Consider the following 20,917-nt stretch of genomic DNA (forward strand, 5'->3'; position numbering starts at 1 on the left):
CTATGGCTGAGTGGGTATAACTTGGTGGCAATGGTGCATTAACACATAGCCGAAGTATAGTGAGACATTTACAGATGTGCCCACTTACTGTACATCTAGCCTCCCTGCATGTTAAATAGCCCTTTTAGTCATGCTATGCTGTGGTGTGACTCAGTAGGGCTGAGCTTCTTTTTCGTGCAACTTTTTCTATTAAAATGCATCTTATTCACAAAACCATGCAAAAAGGACACACAATCAGCTTTTGCTGATTAAAATTATACGCAGCATGCATATATTTTGTATGAACCGCAGCTGTATCTGCATACAAAATGGTACGTTAGTGATTTTTTCTACGAAAAATACGCCTTATTCACATCTCTGTGCAAATAAGACAATTAAAATGTTTTGTGGCATGCCTATATCCTGTGTACGACTACGGCTGTATCTGCATATGAAATACTATGTTACATTGTTTTCTGCTCTGTAAGCAGTGTGAGAGATGATCTCCCAACTGCCCTCCACCCCTCCCTACACACACACCCACTGTGGCCCGCGGATGGGACAAAGGGACTATCTGTGAAAAATGTGACTGTCCCTCCAAAATCGGAACAGTTGGGAAGTATGAGTTGTGTACTTGTACATGCCCTATAAAGCATGCAAAAAATATGCCGCCTAACAGGCCTGTTTTTGCACAAAAAGAGCTGTATTTGGGTGGGCATGTTCTCACTGAATAAGTGAATAAGTGACAACAGCCATTCCCTTCCCCTTTCTGTTGTAAATAAACAAGTTCCCCTTCTACTGTTGTTTAACAGCTGATGATGAATAATAATAATTCTTTCTTTTTTATAGCACCTTTCTCTCAATTAGACTGAAAGAACTTTACATTATAACAAAATGCATTTAATTTAATCATTAAATTGGCTCCATCAACGTTTATCTTTAGAATTGGAGTTTTAATGACATTACTAATGTACTCATTTATTATAGGCAAGGATGCAGCCACATGGTATCCTATGTAATAAAAGGCTAAGGCTGCGCCTCACCTCTGTTATGTGCACTGTGTCACTGACCTAGGTTGGGGGTGTTGTGAACTCGGGGGTTCTCCCGATGGTAGGGGAGAGGAACCACAGTTGGGTCGGAACAGGGATGGCTTGATATAGGTCTTCCTCATACAGGACTCTGACAGTAAAGCTTGGTGAAAATATTAAAGGACTTTATTGCAGGAAGAGAGCAACACAATGTCACATAACAGAGAAGGAGCGTATGGAGAAATGTCCAGGAATTACTTGTGAGTGATGGCAAAAGACACTGGTGACTGAAGAACTTGAGAGCGATGGTTAAAAGACACTGATGATTTGAAGAACTTGAGAGCGGTGGTTAAGACTCTGATAATTTGAAGAACTTGAGAGCGGTGGTTAAAGACACTGATGATTTGAAGAACTTGAGAGCGGTGGTTAAAGACACTGATGATTTGAAGAACTTGAGAGCGGTGGTTAAAGACACCGATGATTTGAAGAACTTGAGAGCGGTGGTTAAAGACACTGATGATTTGAAGAACTTGAGAGCGGTGGTTAAAGACACTGATGATTTGTATAACTGGAGAGCGAGGGTTAAAGACACTGAGGACTTGTATAACTTGAGAGCGAGGGTTAAAGACACCGAGGACTTGTATAACTTGAGAGCGAGGGTTAAAGACACTGAGGACTTGTATAACTTGAGAGCGAGGGTTAAAGACACTGAGGACTTGTATAACTTGAGAGCGACGTTTAACCTGCAGCCCGCGCTGACTCCAAGAAGCACTGGTGACTAGAGCGCAGTGGAACCCAGCAGCGGCTGGGAACGCTGGAAGCTGTGCAACAACTGACACCTGGAAATGCCGGAGACACTGGGGTATGCTGCAGAGAGATCCGCCGAGGACAGAAGCACTGGCATCCACTTCAAGGGAAAAGACGATACTCAGGCGCCGAGGCGCTGCCCGGCGTCTGCCTTTGAATCTCCCGCCTCCGCTGGATTGGCTGAACAGTCTGATGACGTCACCTGCTCCCCGCCCACATGATGCGGGGTGTCATGGTGGCGCCCCTGTCCCGGGAAACCGCCGGGGACCACGCCAGCCAGGCGCCGGAGCCCGTGGACTACCGAAGGCGGAGGCCGCAACACAGACCAGCAGGTACGCAGGGGTAAGCGCGGTGAACGCCGCCTATGGCGTGTGACACACTGGCGTGCACAGCACATTTTATTAGGGGGTGCACTGTCGGTGGGTTGTGTCTAGCACCGCCTTTTGGGCGTGTCTAGCACCATCTATTGATGGTCAACGCATATAAAATATCCACCTTTGTACCAATTCTAATAAAGCAGATACATTGTCAGATGTTGTGGTGTGCACCAAACAAACACCCCTGATGGCACTCACTGCAATTATTGTGCTCCTCCTCAGCCTGGTCTGGCTCCCCTTCTCTTTCCCCTGCAAGCTGCAGCAGCTTACTTACAAGTCAGTAACTAAACTGACACTGACAGTCGCAGACTAGTAGTGCTGCTACTGGAAAAATGAGTAACGTGTCAATGCTGCTGCCGGCCGTCTGCCAGTATTGAATTTACCTTCCTAAGAGGAATGCTGGCTGCATGCTGCTCCACATCAGTGGCTGGTATTGGTATAGCATAGAAGGAGAGAGCTGTGTATGTGGCGGGTGTAATGGGTGGGCATGCGAGCAGCATGACATAATCACGTCACATCACGCTGTTTTTGTACATGGAGGTGGAGCCCGTGAACCACCGAAGGCGGAGGCCGCAACACAGACCAGCAGGTATGCAGGGGTAAGCGCGGTGAACGCCGCCTATGGCGTGTGACAGTACCCCCTCCTCCAGGAGTGGCCCCCGGACACTTTCCAGGTTTTGTTGGATGTCTGGAATGGATAATCCGCACCAGTCGGGGAGCCATAACTTCAGTAGCCTTGACCCAGCTCCTCTCCTCACGGCCAAAACCTTTCCACTCCACCAAATACTGTAGATTCTTGTGAAGATAATGAGAGTCAAGAATAGCTTTGATTTCAAAGTCCATTCCATCTTCAGACTCTGCAGAGGTTGGCCTCGGGGACTTTAAATGGAACCGGTTTAAAACAAGGGGGCGAAGGAGAGAGACATGAAAGGAGTTTGGTATCCGGAGGTGGGAAGGCAATCCCAATTTGCAGACAACCGGGTTCAGGACTTGTAACACGGGGTAAGGACCAATAAACTTTGGGGCGAACTTCATAGTGGGCACCCTTAACCGGAGGTTGCGGGTGGAAAGCCATACCCTGTCACCAACCTTGTATTGGGGAGCTGCTCATTGCTTCCTATCCGCAAAGAACTTATAGCGGCCGGAAACTCTCTTGAGATTAGCATGAACTCGACTCCAAATTTGGCTGAAGTGCCGAAGAGTAGAGGCTGCAGCAGGAACATCCTCCGGAGGACAAATGGGTAATTCAGGAACTTGAGGATGGAACCCATAATTAATGAAAAATGGGGACTCACCAGTCGAAGAGTGGTACAGATGATTATGGGCAAACTCGGCCCATGGCAACAGTTCCACCCAATCATCTTGCGAAGGAGAAAGATAAACACGGAGAAAAGTCTCTAAATCTTGATTGACGCGTTCAGTTTGCCCATTGGTTTGTGGATGGTAAGCGGATGAAAACTTGAGTTTTATTTGTAAGGCCGTACAGAGAGCTCTCCAGAATCTTGCAGTGAATTGTACCCCCCGGTCAGAGACAATTTCCTGAGGTAAGCCGTGCAGGAGGAAATGTTCTCGGATAAATAACAAAGCCAACTTTGGAGCTGATGGTAACCTAGTCAAAGGTACAAAATGTGCCATCTTAGAGAAATGGTCAATAATTACCCAGACAGTATTGTGACCCTTGGAGAGGGGCAATTCGGTGACAAAGTCCATAGAGATATGGGTCCAAGGCCTCTGAGGAATGGACAGTGGATGCAATAACCCCACAGGAGGCAAACAAGGAATTTTGTGCTGAGCACACTGAGGACATGAGTTGACATAATCTTGAATATCCTTCTTCATAGTGTCCCACCAGTAAGACCTTCGTAGAAACTCCCACATCTTTTGAACTCCAGGATGACCGGAAAACTTGGAAACATGAGCCCACTGCAAGAACCTTGGTCGAAATTTAGCTGGCACAGACATTCTCCCAGGAGGAGGACCCAAAGCGGTGGGAGCCGCTGACATAGAAACTGGACTGAGAATCAAAGCCTTCTCAACAGAATTCTCCTCATCTGGAGCTGTTAAGGAATGGGATAAAGCATCAGCCTTGGTGTTAAAAGTCCCAGCCCGGTACTTAATAACAAATGAAAACCGGGTAAAGAAGAGCGCCAATCTAGCTTGACGGGGATTCAAGCACTGGGCCGTCTTGAGGTACAGCAAATTCTTATGATCAGAGAAAATTGTAATTAGGTGTTTAGCACCTTCCAAAAGATATCTCTATTCCTCCAAGGCAGATTTTATTGCCAAAAGCTCTTTGTCTCCAATGGTGTAATTCTGTTCCGCAGGAGAGAATTTGCGAGAATGGAAACCACATGGATGTAACTTCCCATCTGGAGCGTACTGCGAAAGCACGGCACCTATGCCTACCGAGGAAGCATCAACCTCCAAGAAGAATGGTTTTGAAAAATTTGGTTGTTGAAGGACTGGAGCGGACATAAAGGCTGCCTTTAACTGAGCAAACGCTGCTACAGCTTCGGAGGACCAATGACTTGGGTCAGAACCCTTCTTGGTTAGAGCAGTAATAGGTGCCACGATGGTAGAGAATCCCTTTATGAATTTCCAATAGTAATTTGCAAAGCCCAGAAATCGTTGTACCGCTTTCAAGGAAAGAGGCTGAGTCCAGTCCCGGATGGCAGTGAGTTTCTCTGGATCCATACGAAGCTCCGTGCCCGAAATTATGTAACCAAGAAATGGAACAGAAGGAACCTAAAAAGTACATTTGGAGATCTTGCCATAAAGATGATTCTCTCGCAATCGAAGAAGTACCTCTTTGACCTGTATTCTGTGCTCTGTGAGATTTTTAGAAAATATCAGAATGTCATCCAAATATACCACTACACTTAGGTATAGCATATCCCGAAAGACTTCGTTAATGAATCTCTGGAAGACGGCAAGGGCGTTGCTGAGGCCAAACGGCATTACCAGATACTCGTAATGCCCGTTCCTGGTATTGAAGGCCGTCTTCCATTCGTCCCCCTGTCGGATATGTATCAAATTATAAGCTCCCCTTAAATCAAGCTTGGTGAAAACTCGGGCTCCGCGAACTCTATCAAAAAGCTCCGTAATGAGCGGCAAAGGATACTTATTCTTAATGGTGACATCATTTAGACCACGATAGTCAATACATGGTCTCAGCCCTCCGTCCTTCTTCTTCACAAAAAAGAAACTCGCCCCCGCCGGAGAAGTAGAGGGGCGGATGAATCCTTTCTGTAGATTAGACTTGATATAGTCCGACATAGCTTTGGTCTCGGGCAATGATAAGGGATAAGTGCGACCCCGAGGTGGCATTTTCCCCGGAATGAGCTCAATGGGGCAGTCCCAGGGTCTATGTGGTGGTAGCTGATCGGCCGCTTGCTATGAGAACACGTCAGAAAACTCCCGATAGGCATCCGGAATGAGCCCTTCATCTGACCTGGAAGATACACGGAGCGGATAGACTGGGGTGAGACAATTTGAATGACAAAAAGAACTCCAAGATATTATTTGTGTCGAACTCCAGTCGACGTGAGGGTTGTGAAGTTTAAGCCAAGGAAGGCCAAGAACCAGATCGTGGGGCATCTCCCGAATCACTAGGAACTCTAGGTGTTCTTGATGCAGAGCTCCCACTTGCAGTTTGATTGGTACTGTACAACTTGAAATCAGACCGTTAGAAATTTGGGTACCATTGATAGCAGTCAACGTAATAGATCGTTCGACCGACCGTAGCTGACAACCGAGATCCTGGGCACAGAAAAGGGAAATAAAATTCCCTGCAGCCGGGTTTGGCTATTGACTCGGAGAACAGAGACACGGAGAGTAAACAGTCCACTGGCGGAGAAGGTTTAGAAGAAACTCCTAGCTCGACTCCTCCGGAACAAGCTAGGACTGCCCGTTTCCCGGGCGTGACTTGCAAAACTTGAGAAAGTGATCCGCGGCTCCACAGTAGAGGCAGAGTCTACCCTCACGACGACGCTGACGTTCTTCTGGGGTCAGCCGGGATCGATTAATCTGCATGGGTTCATCAGGACTTGGAATAAACGTTTGCTTAGACGGAAGAGATCGGACCCTTGATCGATCTGACCGACTACGTTCGCCACCTCGTTCCTGCATGCGAAGATCCACCTTTACACAGAGCGAGATCAACTGTTCTAAAGAATCCTGCAAATCTCTAGTGACCAACTCATCCTTTAGACGATCGGAGAGCCCGTTCCAAAAGGCAGCCCGAAGGGCATCATTATTCCAGCGCAGTTCTGAGGCTATGGTCTGAAAATTAATCACATACTGTCCCACTGAACGAGAGCCTTGTCGGACACGAAGCAAGTCTGCAGAGGCAGCAGTCGTCCTGCCGGGCTCATCAAAGATCCTCCGGAATGACGTAATAAAATTGGTGTATCTAGAAACCAATGGATCAGATCGCTCCCATAACGGAGACACCCAATCCAACGCTGAATCCTCGAGCAAAGAAATAATGTATGCCACCTTGGACCGATCAGTAGGGAAGTTATGTGAAAGCAGTTCAAAATGCACCTCGCACTGATCGAGAAAACCACGGCAATTCTTTGGATTCCCATTATAGTGAGAAGGAGTAGGGAGCTGAAGACGTGACCTGGTTCCAGAGGAGGATGGAATATTACTAGAGACAACCACTGGAGCGGGTACTGGAGCTGGGGCCGGTACTACTGAAGCCAGAGAAGTCTGAATTTGATCCAGCCGGCCAGATAATTCCTGGAGATAATGCATCACCTGGCCCTGTGCTGCTTCCTGACTTTGTACTCGAGAAATCAAGTTCTGGATGGTACTTGCCTCTGGGCTCCAATCCCCCGGGTCCATGAGGCCTGAGTATACTGTCACTGACCTAGGTTGGGGGTGTTGTGAACTCGGGGGTTCTCCCGATGGTAGGGGAGAGGAACCACAGTTGGGTCGGAACAGGGATGGCTTGATATAGGTCTTCCTCATACAGGACTCTGACAGTAAAGCTTGGTGAAAATATTAAAGGACTTTATTGCAGGAAGAGAGCAACACAATGTCACATAACAGAGAAGGAGCGTATGGAGAAATGTCCAGGAATTACTTGTGAGTGATGGCAAAAGACACTGGTGACTGAAGAACTTGAGAGCGATGGTTAAAAGACACTGATGATTTGAAGAACTTGAGAGCGGTGGTTAAGTCTCTAATAATTTGAAGAACTTGAGAGTGGTGGTTAAAGACACTGATGATTTGAAGAACTTGAGAGCGGTGGTTAAAGACACTGATGATTTGAAGAACTTAAGAGCGGTGGTTAAAGACACTGATGATTTGAAGAACTTGAGAGCGGTGGTTAAAGACACTGATGATTTGAAGAACTTGAGAGCGGTGGTTAAAGACACTGATGATTTGAAGAACTTGAGAGCAGTGGTTAAAGACACTGAGGATTTGTATAACTGGAGAGCGAGGGTTAAAGACACTGAGGACTTGTATAACTTGAGAGTGAGGGTTAAAGACACCGAGGACTTGTATAACTTGAGAGCGAGGGTTAAAGACACTGAGGACTTATATAACTTGAGAGCGAGGGTTAAAGACACTGAGGACTTGTATAACTTGAGAGCGACGTTTAACCTGCAGCCCACGCTGACTCCAAGAAGCACTGGTGACTAGAGCGCAGTGGAACCCAGCAGCGGCTGGGAATGCTGGAAGCTGTGCAACAACTGACACCTGGAAATGCCGGAGACACTGGGGTATGCTGCAGAGAGATCCGCCGAGGACAGAAGCACTGGCATCCACTTCAGGGGAAAAGACGATACTCAGGCGCCGAGGCGCTGCCCGGTGTCTGCCTTTGACTCTCCCGCCTCCGCTGGATTGGCGGAACAGTCTGATGACGTCACCTGCTTCCCGCCCACGTGATGCCGGGTGTCATGGCAGCGCCCCTGACCCGGGGAATAGCCGGGGGGCCGCGCCAGCCAGGCGCCGGAGCCCGTGGACCACCGAAGGCGGAGGCCGCAACACAGACCAGCAGGTACGTAGGGGTAAGCGCGGTGAACGCCGCCTATGGCGTGTGACTTATGTGCGCCGGCAGCCTCTACAGGCCGCCCCACAGAACAAATGACTGCTTTAGCTGAAAGTGAAAGTGATAATGCAGGGAGATAAACAGCCTGCTGCTAATTAAATAAAAATACTGATCTGTTTCACACTTTTTGCATATGGAGAGAGAGTGCTGGGGAGTGAGAGAGTGGGGGTAAGGGTTGGTTTTTGATAGGGAATTGCCATTTATAATGACATTTTATAATAAAAAAAATTACTAGATATCTATCCATTAATTTAATTTCAACTAACTGTTACAAAAATGAATGTATATAGAGATGTGCACCGGAAATTTTTCGGGTTTTGTGTTTTGGTTTTGGATTCGGACGTGTTTTGGCAAAACTTCCCTTAAAAATTTTTGTCGGATTCGGGTGTTTTTTTTCAGAAACCCCTCAAAAACAGCTTAAATCATGGAATTTGGGGGTATTTTTGATCCTATAGTATTATTAACCTCAATAACCATAATTTCCACTAATTTCCGGTCTATTCTGAACACCTCACAATATTATTTTTAGTCCTAAAATTTGCACCAAGGTCGCTGGATGACTAAGCTAAGCGACCCAAGTGGGCGGCACAAACACCTGGCCCATCTAGGAGTGGCACTGCAGTGTCAGACAGGATGGCACTTAAAAAAATAGTCCCCAAACAGCACATGATGCAAAGAAAAGAGAAAAAGAGGTGCACTGTGGTCGCTGGATGGCTAAGCTAAGCGACACAAACACCTCAATATCACAGGAATTATTCATTCTAATCAATGGTATTATTGGTCCAAATCACTGGAAGAAAATGACAAAATAGCTGGAATTAAATGGCAGTAATGTCGGGAATTATATCAAATGGCAGTACCACTGGACATATACGGAAGTGTCAGACAGGATGGCACTTAAAAAAATAGTCCCCAAACAGCACATGATGCAAAGAAAAGAGAAAAAGAGGTGCACTGTGGTCGCTGGCTGGCTAAGCTAAGCGACACAAACACCTCAATATCACAGGAATTATTTGTTCTAATCTATGGTATTATTGGCCCAAATCACTAGAAGAAAATGACAAAATCAAAGGAATTATTCGTTCTAATCAATGGTATTATTAGTCCAAATCACTGGAAGAAAATGACAAAATCACTGGAATTATTTGGCAAGATCACTGTAATTAATAATTATAAATCACTGATATTAATTGGTAAAATCTCGCTATCGCCTGCCTAGTGAAGTGGAATCTAGATGGGATTTTGTACCGGGGACACAATAACTTCATCAATTGTCTAAATCCCAATGCACTAATGGTGGAAAACGGGCGCACGTCTAACAGCGCACTGATTATACTGATCACTGATTATACTGAGCACTGATTTTACTGAGCACCGATGATACTACGGAGAACTGACACTGAGCAGCGAGAACAGCACTGGACTATTGTACTGTAGTATACTGGTCAGCACAATGCAGCACTGACACTGAGCACAGATATTAAGCACTGATCAGGATACTAGAAGTGACACAGTGCAGCAAGATAAAGCAATGGCCTACTGTACTGTACTACTATATACTGATGGTCACCACAATGCAGCACTGTACTACTATATACTGGTCACAACAATGCAGCAGATATTGAGCACTGATCAGGAGAATAGAACTGAGTCTGACATGGAGCTGCAAGATACAGCAATGGACTACTGTACTGTACTACTATATATTGGTGGTCACCACAATGCAGCATTGTACTACTATATACTGGTCACAACAATGCAGCAGATATTGAGCACTGATCAGGAGAATAGAAATGAGTCTGACACAGAGCTGCAAGATACAGCAATGGACTACTGTACTGTACTACTGTATACTGGTGGTCACCAAAATGCTGCACTGTACTACTATATACTGGTCACAACAATGCAGCACAGATATGGATACTAGAAGTGACACAGAGCTGCAAGATACAGCAATGGACTACTGTACTGTACTACTGTATACTGGTGGTCACCAAAATGCTGCACTGTACTACTATATACTGGTCACAACAATGCAGCACAGATATGGATACTAGAAGTGACACAGAGCTGCAAGATACAGCTATGGCCTACTGTACTGTACTACTATATATACTGGTGGTCACCAAAATGCTGCACTGTACTACTATATACTGCTCACAACAATGCAGCACAGATATGGATACTAGAAGTGACACAGAGCTGCAAGATACAGCAATGGCCTACTGTACTGTACTACTATATACTGGTGGTCACCAAAATGCTGCACTGTACTACTATATACTGGTCACAACAATGCAGCACAGATATGGATACTAGAAGTGACACAGAGCAGCAAGATACAGCAATGGTCTACTGTACTGTACTACTATATATACTGGTGGTCACCAAAATGCTGCACTGTACTACTATGTACTGGTCACAACAATGCAGCACAGATATGGATACTAGATGTGACACAGAGCAGCAAGATACAACAATGTCCTACTGTACTGTACTACTATATACTGGTGGTCACCACAATGCAGCACTGTACTACTATATACTGGTCACAAAACAATGCAGCAGATATTGAGCACTGATCAGGATACTAGAACTGAGTCTGACACGGAGCTGCAAGATACAGCAATGGCCTACTGTACTGTACTACTATAATACACTGGTGGTCACCACAATGCAGCACACTGAGCACAGATATTGAGCTTTTCAGGCAGAGAACATAGCACATCCTCTCCGCTCAATCTACTATGCACGAGTGAAAATGGCGGCGACGTGCGGTTCTTTATATGGAATACGAATCTCGCGAGAATCCGACAGTGGGATGATGACGTTCAGCCTCGTTTGGGTTAACCGAGCAAGGCGGGAAGATCCGAGGCTGCCTTGGACCCGTGTAAAACACGTGAAGTTCGGGGGGGTTCGGATCTTGACGAACCGAACCCGCTCATCTCTAACGCTGCTCCTCACATCTGTTGTGCTGCCAACAGCCAGTGGAGGGCACATTACAGAGCTCCGTTCAGGTCACGGACCCACACACACCCTATGTACACTGCACCACCACCACATACTGCCCCTATTTACACTGCACCACCATCCTCTGCCATATTCTGTACCCCCACCATATAATGCCCCTATATACAAACTGTACCCCCATACCTCTCCATATAGTCCCCCTATATACAGGTCACCCCTTTCCTCCATGTACTGCTCCCACCATATACCGCATACTCTGCACCCCGTCCTCCATATACTGTGCTGCAATACCATGTTACTTGCCATCCTGAGATTTGGTAACAAGTAGCAGCAGTAACCAGAAAATGGATGCAGGAACCACCAGACGATCCCGCAGCAGTCAGCGCGGAGGCACATGTGGCCACTTACCAATGGGCGGAGAAGGTGAATCAGTCTGGCAGGAAGGAGTGAGACCATGTGTAGGGTGAGCAGTGTGGTGACCAGGAAGAGGAAGGGGTTGGTGCTGGGGCTGCAGATGATGCAGGTGAGGAGGAGGCAGATACCAGTTCAGCTGCTTTGTATATATTGCTTGCCAGCGGAGGGACAGGATCCTGTGCTCACCCCTCCTAGACCCCGCACAGTCCATGCCTAGACCCCTCCTGACAGCTGCTGGCGACTACTGGTGTCCTCTACCCCCAGACTGTCCTGGAGCTGTGCAGGGACTGGTGCACTTACACGTGCCAGTAAGGCAGTAAATTTCTCAGGAGGCACTGGCTAGCACCAGAGCCAGATTTACACACAATATATGAGCCAAAGGGTTCATGTGGCATTATACTAGAGATGTTCTCCGGGAATTTTTCGGGTTTTGTGTTTTGGTTTTGGATTCAGTTCCGCGGCCGTGTTTTGGATTCGGACGCGTTTTGGCAAAACCTCCCTGAAAATTTTTTGGCGGATTCGGGTGTGTTTTGGATTTTGTGTTTTTTTTTTTCAAAAACAGCTTAAATCATAGGATTTGGGGGTAATTTTGATCCTATAGTATTTTTAACCTCAAAAACCATAATTTTCACTCATTTCCAGTCTATTCTGAACACCTCACACCTCACAATATTATTTTTAGTCCTAAAATTTGTGTCAAGGTCGCTGGATGACTAAGCTAAGCGACCCAAGTGGGCGGCACAAACACCTGGCCCATCTAGGAGTGGCACTGCAGTGTCACACAGGATGGCACTTAAAAAAATTGGCCCCAAACATCACATGATGCAAAGATAATTAATAAAAAAAGAGGTGCAAGATGGAATTGTCCTTGGGCCCTCCCACCCACCCTTATGTTGTATAAAAAGGACATGCACACTTTAACAAACCCATCGTTTCAGCCAGAGGGTCTGCCACATGACTGTGGCTGAAATGACTTGTTGGTTTGGGCCCCCACCAAGAAAAGAAGCAATCAATCTCTCCTTGCTCAAACTGGCTCTACAGAGGCAAGATGTCCACCTCATCATCATCATCCTCCGATTCCTCACCCTTTCACTGTGTACATCCCCCTCCTCACAGAGTATTAATTCGTCCCCACTGGAATCCACCATCTCAGGTCCCTATGTACTTTCTGGAGGCAATTGATGGTGAATGTCTCCACGGAGGAATTGATTATAATTAATTTTGATGAACATCATTTTCTCCACATTTTGTGGAAGTAACCTCGTACGCCCATCGCTGACAAGGTGACCGGCTGCACTAAACACTCTTTCAGAGTACACACTGGAGAGGGGGCAACTTAGGTAAAATAAAGCCAGTTTGTGCAAGGGCCTCCAAATTGCCTCTCTTTCCTGCCAGTATATGTACGGACTGTCTGACGTGCTTACTTGGATGCTGTCACTCATATAATCCTCCACCATTCTTTCAATGGTGACAGAATCATATGCAGTGACAGTAGACGACATGTCAGTAATCGTTGGCAGGTCCTTCAGTCCGGACCAGATGTCAGCACTCGCTCCAGACTGCCCTGCATCACCGCCAGCGGGTGGGCTCGGAATTCTTAGCCTTTTCCTTGCAGCCCCAGTTGCGGGAGAATATGAAGGAGGAGCTGTTGAGATACAACGTAGGCTTTAAACCTAGGATCGAGCACGGTGGCCAAAATGTAGTGCTCCGATTTCAACAGATTGACCACCCGTGAATCCTGGTTAAGCGAATGAAGGGCTTCATCCACAAGTCCCACATGCCTAGCGGAATCGCTCTATTTTAGCTCCTCCTTCAATCTCTCCAGCTGCTGCTGCAACAGCCTGATGAGGGGAATGACCTGACTCAGGCTGGCAGTGTCTGAACTGACTTCACGTGTGGCAAGTTCAAAGGGTTGGAGAACCTTGCACAACGTTGAAATCATTCTCCACTGCGCTTGAGTCCGGTGCATTCCCCCTCCTTTGCCTATATCGTAGGCATATGTATAGGCTTGAAAGGCCTTTTGCTGCTCCTCCATCCTTTGAAGCATATAGAGGGTTGAATTCTACCTCGTTACCACCTCTTGCTTCAGAAGATGGCGGGGCAGGTTCAGGAGTGTTTGCTGGTACTCCAGTCTTCGGCACGCGGTGGCTGAATGCCGAAAATGGCCCGCAATTCTTCGGGCCACCGACAGCATCTCTTGCACGCCCCTGTCGTTTTAAAAAAAATCTGCACCACCAAATTCAATGTATGTGCAAAATATGGGACGCGCTGGAATTTGCCCACATGTAATGCACGCACAATATTGGTGGCGTTGTCCGATGCCACAAATCCCCAGGAGAGTCCAATTGGGGTAAGCCAATCTGCGATGATGTTCCTCAGTTTCTGTAAGAGGTTTTCAGCTGTGTGCCTCTTATGGAGAGCAGTGATACAAAGCGTAGCCTGCCTAGGAATGAGTTGGCATTTGCGAGATGCTGCTACTGGTGCCACCACTGCTGTACTTGCTGCGGGAGGCAATACATCTACCCAGTGGGCTGTCACAGTCATATAGTCCTGAGTCTGCCCTGCTCCACTTGTCCACATGTCCGTGGTTAAGTTGACATTGGGTACAACTGCATTTTTTAGGACACTGGTGAGTCTTTTTCTGACGTCTGTGTACATTCTCGGTATCGCCTGCCTAGAGAAGTGGAACCTAGATGGTATTTGGTACCGGGAACACACTACCTCAAGAAATTCTCTAAGTCCCTGTGAACTAACGCCGGATACCGGACGCACGTCTAACACCAACATAGCTGCCAAGGCCTGAATTATCCGCTTTGCAGCAGGATGACTGCTGTGATATTTCATCTTCCTCGCAAAGGACTGTTGGACAGTCAATTGCTTAATGGAAGTAGTACAAGTGGTCTTCCGACTTCCCCTCTGGGATGACGATCGACTCCCAGCAGCAACAACAGCAGAGCCAGGAGCAGTAGACGTTACACTCAAGGATCCATCGGAGGAATCCCAGTCAGTAGAGGACTCGTCAGACTTGCCAGTGACATGGCCTGCAGGACTATTGGCGTTCCTGTCTAAGGAGGAAATTGACACTGAAGGAGTTGGTGGTGTGGTTTACACTGGAAGCTTGGGTACAAGAGGAAAAAGGGATTTAGTTGTCAGTGGACTGCTTCCGCTGTCACCCAAAGTTTTTGACCTTGTCAATGACTTCTGATGAATGTGCTCCAGGTGACGTATAGGGGAGGATGTTCCTAGGTGGTTAACGTCCTTACCCCTACTTATTACAGCTTGACAAAGGCAACACACGGCTTGACACCTGTTGTCCGCATTTCTGTTAAAATAATTCCACACCGAAGAGGTGATTTTTTTTTTCCTGTAATTTGACCAGGCATGTCAATGGCCATATTCATCAAACATACAACAGGTGTCTCCCCGGGTGCCTGACTTAAACAAACCACCTCACCATCAGAATCCTCCTTGTCAATTACCTCCTCAGCGCCAGCACCACCCATATCCTCATCCTGGTGTACTGCAACAGTGACATCTTCAATTTGACTATCAGGAACTGGACTGTGGGTGCTCCTTCCAGCACTTGCAGGGGGCGTGCAAATGGTGGAAGGAGCCACCTCTTCCTGTCCAGTGTTGGGAAGCTCAGGCATTGCAACCGCCGACACAATTAGACTCTCCTTGGGGATTTGTGATTTAGAAGAACGCACAGTTCTTTGCTGTGCTTTTGCCATCTTAACTCTTTTCAGTTTTCTAGCGGGAGGATGAGTGCTTCCATCCTCATGTAAAGCTGAACCACTAGCCATGAACATAGGCCAGGGCCTCAGCCATTCCTTGCCACTCCGTGTCGTAAATGGCATATTGGCAAGTTTACGCTTCTCCTCAGGCGCGTTTAATTTAGATTTTTGGGTCATTTTACTGAACTTTTTTGGGGGGGATTTTACATGCTCTCTACTATGACATTGGCCATCGGCCTTGGCAGATGACGTTGATGGCATCGTCTCTGCCATGACTAGTGGCAGCAGCTTCAGCACTAGGTGGAAGTAGATCTTGATCTTTCCCTATTTCACCCTCCACATTTTTGTTCTTCATTTTTTAATGTGTGGAATTATATGTCAGTAATATTATTATATCAATAGCAATGGCCTACTGTACTGTACAACTGTATACTGTTGGTCACCAAAATGCTGCACTGTACTACTGTATATACTGCTCACAAAAATGCAGCACATATATGGAATGGATACTTGCAATAACACAGAGCTGCAAGATACAGCAATGGCCTACTGTACTGTACAACTATATACTGTTGGTCACCAAAATGCAGCACACTGAGCACAGATATTTGCAGCACACTGAGCACAGATATGGAGCTTTTCAGGCAGAGAACGTAGATATTTGCAGCACACTGAGCACAGATATTTGCAGCATACTGAGCACAGATATTTGCAGCACACTGAGCACAGGTATGGAGTTTTTCAGACAGAGAACGTAGCCACGTCCTCTCCGTTCAATCTCCAATGCACGAGTGAAAATGGCGGGACGCATGGCTCTTTATATAGAATACGAATCTCGCGAGAATCCGACAGCGGGATTATGATGTTTGGCCGCGTTCGGGTTAACCGAGGAAGGCGGGAAGATCCGAGGCTGCCTCGGACCCGTGAAAAACACGTGAAGTTCGGGGGGGTTCGGATCTCGGCGAACCGAACCCGCTCATCTCTACATTATACATAGGTGTAGCAGTATATACTGCTGGAAATTTGGTGAGTTTTGATCAGAGATGTGCAGAAGAGGTAGCCAGTTCCTCACCGGCCATAGACTTTGTACTCCAGAGTTTTGAGTATAGAAATGATTATTATAATACATAAAATATATTTCTAATATATTCTTTGTATTTTTCATATACTAAATATAGTCAAAACTCTGGCGTAAACGTTAGTATGAGAGGAAAGGCTCTGCCTCACCTTCCTCACCTCAACACATGTCACTGGTGCATATAGTGCAACGGAATATGCTGCGCTATACAAGAAACTGTTACACACATACACACTATGACAGAGGCTCCCAGCAGCACAACTTCAAGAAACACAGCAGCTTCTGTGTGAGTAGCGGCAGCTCCTCCTATAATCCGGCCCTGGTGTCCGTCATTTTGACGGGCTTTTACCTAGTATAAATATAATTGCTATACTGAATTTGGATGTGTGCTTTTGTTGTGATTACATTTCCTAGACTCCATCTATTAAGCATGGGCTGGTATATATAATATTCTTTTCATTTATTTATTTTAATCTATCCTGCAGACATTTCTAAAACAATATAAACAGATATGGCTGGTACTATTTCTTGTTCTTAATAAAAGTAAAAATGTATGTAAAGTATATTTTATTTAATTGTATATTACATACTAAAATGCATATTTTGACAATGTCTAACCTTTTTAAGTTACTACTAAATTAGAGGTCCAGTTTCAGCACTAAGTACTTTGTTACCAATGTGTTGTTTATTATGGGTATGAGTCATTAGGTCGACCACACTTAGCGAGCCATGTGAGGGGACACGGTGCACTAATTGGGGTTCCCCATCACTTTACGAAGAAAACGACTCCAAAAAAAGTAAAAAAAATTAATGTCAACCTTTTTCCATGTCGACCTAGTACATGTCGACCTAGTGATCATGTCGACATAGTGACCATGTCGACCTAATGCATGTCGACCAATAGTGGTCGACCTAATGGAAAACAGTAACAGAACATTTACTAATGCAATACAGTCGGTGGGGGTGGAGGTAGGGTAAAGGGAAGGCATACAGTATATCATGGGATCCATCTTTAAAACATACTGGTCATATTCTTTTTGTTTTATAATTAGAAATACTTTTAGGAAATAAAATAATATTAATGATAATTATTTACTGTGTACTGTACGTGACTTGCAAATTGCAAGTTATGAGCTTCTGGAGTGGCTTCTTTCATGGTCTTTTATATATAGTACATTTATTTGTATTTCTTTTTGCAGGCTTATGTTACCTGTAGTTTGGGGATACATTTTGTGGGATATGTGATGATTTGTGGTGGAGCAACAAGTTCCATTTGTTCCCTGCTCTTTGGAAAACTTTCCCAGTACACTGGTCGGATTGTTCTGTTTATATTCGGTAAGAAAAATGTATTTGTATGGAATTCTCCCATATACTGTACAGTACATTACATCTCCCATATACAATACAGTACATCCAGCAGTGCAAGTATCCGGGTACGGAGTACCCTTAAGAATTTGGCTGCGGGTACTCAGTACCACCTGCCATACACTTTGCCATTACCACAATTATAATGCACCACAAAGCAACAAGACCATGGTGCTTGGCAACATGACAGCTCTTTCCACTTTGTCAGGGTTACTGGGAGTGCGACAGTGGCTGTATTTTCCTGTTATAATGGAGGCATTTGCTATATATTGTTATTAAATTGGGGGCATTACTATATATTTCTATTATACTGGAGGTATCACTATATATTTCTATTATACTAGAGGCATTACTATATATTTTCAGCCTTGCCTCCAGATCCCCCCCCCCCCCACCGCATCTGAGGCCATCGTCCGGTGAACGGAGGGCTGACGGTCTTCGGTCCTCTTCCTGCTGTGACCCCCAGTCCTATGTAAAGTGAGCTGCCACTTCACAGCATCACTTTACTGCACCGGGGGGCACACTGCACCGCAGGGGTACCCGATGACCAACAGCCCTTACCGGACCACTGATCACCAGTCCCTGTGTCTAGTATGTTTTTTTTGTTTGTTTTTATTTTACAGTGATCACACATAGCTGATTACACTGGCCGGGTTCCCTGTCAGCGAGCAGAGAAAGCTGTGCAGGGGTACAGGATTCACAGTGAGCCCTCTGATGACGCTATTATCACAATGTTATTATCACAGGGGTCACTGCATTTTTTCCCCCCAGTAAATTTGGCCAGATCACATTTCCCATTATACATACAGGAAATGTGATCTGGTTACTAAAAAAAAAAGAGAGAATTAAAGGGTTTGGAGTAGTTTTTCACGAAAATAATTTTCTCATAATCTGAAGAAGTATAGAATTGCTTCTGGATGTACATAATGTTGATTTAATTGGTTGAGAAAAATATGGCTATACATTACAAGGGCTGTCACATTGCTTCAGTGCTATTTGTTCCTCTGTAAGTGCCGGTGAAAGTACTCAGTGTGGAAGGTTTCCTTTTCGCCAGCAACCTAAAGGGAGCGATGTTACACTTAATTTCACAAGGAGCGATGTTCACTTAATTTCTAAGCAATCTGACCGTGTGTAGGTGTGCGGTCGCTATCGCCGGTGCTAGATTGGACTGCATGCAGGCACAATCTAGCAGGTCGCTCATTTCACCGCTGTGTGAAATGAGTGGCCCCCCGTCCCGTCCCCCCTCGCTCAGCACACATTGCGCTGTTTGCTGAGCGGGGGAGAGATGTGTGCTGAGCAGTCTGTGATAGATCGCTCAGCACACATCTCTCTAGTGTGTACTGACCATAACACTTCAGGTGAAAGGACAAAATGCAATGCTCATAAGTGATCTGATTCAGGTTCTGACGGATTAGCAGCACATGCCACAAACTACCGCTGTACGGTACTATGTGCATGCGCCAGACAAGCACTGCACATGTGCAGTAAGGGTCTGCGACATCTGGCACAGATCAGCCACAGACTGTCAGTGATTGACAATCTTCTGCTGCTTGAGTGCGAATAGGGGGCGCTGACGGCCTCCATTTCCCTAAATGAAGAAATGTCACCACCGTTGTTGGGGAATGATGAGGCCAGGATCTCCTTTGTAAGTCGGAGATTCCCTGGCCTCCTTGTTGTATCTGTGGCAGCCGGCTTGTATGACCCCATTGTACGTCATACTGTTTTTATCTCTTTGTGACAGCTGCAGCAGCAACTGCTTCCAGTGTATGTGCCCTACTGCTTTGGAAACCAAACCCTAACCAACTTGCACTATACTTCATAATTCCTGCTTTGTGGAATATGTCTGATTCTATACGCTGGACACTTCTGAACAGTAAGACACTAAAATATTTAAAAAAGTCTTTGTATATGTATATAAAACATGCTTACCATTAACATTGTTAACAAAAGTACATACAGTGCATCCGGAAAGTATTCACAGCGCTTCATTTTTTTCAACATTTTGTTATGTTACAGCCTTATTCCAAAATGACAACGTGAAAATGTTTATTTTTTTATTTTTGCAAATGTATTCAAAATAAAAAACTATGAAATCACATGTACATAAGTATACATAGCATTTGCCATGAAGCTCAAAATTGAGCTCAGCTGCAACCTGTTTCCACTGATCATCCTTGAGATGTTCCTGCAGCTTAATTGGAGTCCACCTGTGGTAAATTCAGTTGATTGGACATGATTTGGAAAGGCACACACCTGTCTATAAAAGGTCCCACACTTGACAGTGCATGTCTGAGCACAAACCAAGCATGAAGTCAAAGTAATTGTCTGTAGACCTCCGAGACAGGATTGTCTCGAGGCACAAATCTGGGGAAGGGTACAGAAAAATATCTGCTGCTTTGAAGGTCACAATGAGCACAGTGGCCTCTATCATCCATAAATGGAAGAAGTTCAAAACCACCAGGACTCTTCCTAGAGCTGGCCGGCCATCTAAACTGAGCAATCGTGGGAGAAGGACCCTAGTCAGGGAGGTGGCCAAGAACCCGATGGTCACTCTTCCAGAGCTACAGCATTCCTCTGTGGAGAGAGGAGACCCTTCCAGAAGGACAACCATCTCTGCAACAATCCACCAATCAGGCCTGTATGGTAGAGTGGCCAGACGGACGCCGCTCCTTAGCAAAATGCACATGGCAGCCCGCCTGGAGTTAGCCAAAATGCACCTGAAGGACTCTCAGACCATGAGAAACACAATTCTCTGGTCTGATGAGATAAAGATTAAACTCTTTGGCGTGAATTCCAGGCGGCATGTTTGGAGGAAACCAGTCAACACTCATCACCAGCCCAATACCATCCCTACAGTGAAGCATGGTGGTGGCAGCATCATGCTGTGGGGATGTTGTTCAGTGGCAGGAACTGGGAGACTAGTCAGGCTAGAGGGAAAGATGAATTCTGCAATGTACAGAGACATCCTAGATGGAAACCTAGTCCAGACCACTCTTGACCTCAGACTTGGGCGATGGTTAATCTTTCAGCAGGACAACGACCCTAAGCACACAGCCAAGATATCAAAGGAGTAGCTTCAGGACAACTCTGTGAATGTCCTTGAG

General features: G+C 45.9%; 1 protein-coding gene across 1 annotated transcript in view; it reads left to right on the forward strand.

Moving 5' to 3' along the window:
- LOC134910085 (protein unc-93 homolog A-like) overlaps positions 1-20,917 on the forward strand; it is a 373,717-nt gene that overhangs the window by 344,464 nt on the left and 8,336 nt on the right. The window contains exons 6-7 of the mRNA XM_063917725.1: positions 17,648-17,783; positions 19,555-19,686. Coding sequence (XP_063773795.1) covers positions 17,648-17,783; positions 19,555-19,686 — 268 coding nt within the window. The remainder of the gene's footprint in view (positions 1-17,647; positions 17,784-19,554; positions 19,687-20,917) is intronic.

This window comes from Pseudophryne corroboree, chromosome 4, assembly GCF_028390025.1.
Source record: "Pseudophryne corroboree isolate aPseCor3 chromosome 4, aPseCor3.hap2, whole genome shotgun sequence".
Lineage (NCBI taxonomy): Eukaryota > Metazoa > Chordata > Amphibia > Anura > Myobatrachidae > Pseudophryne > Pseudophryne corroboree.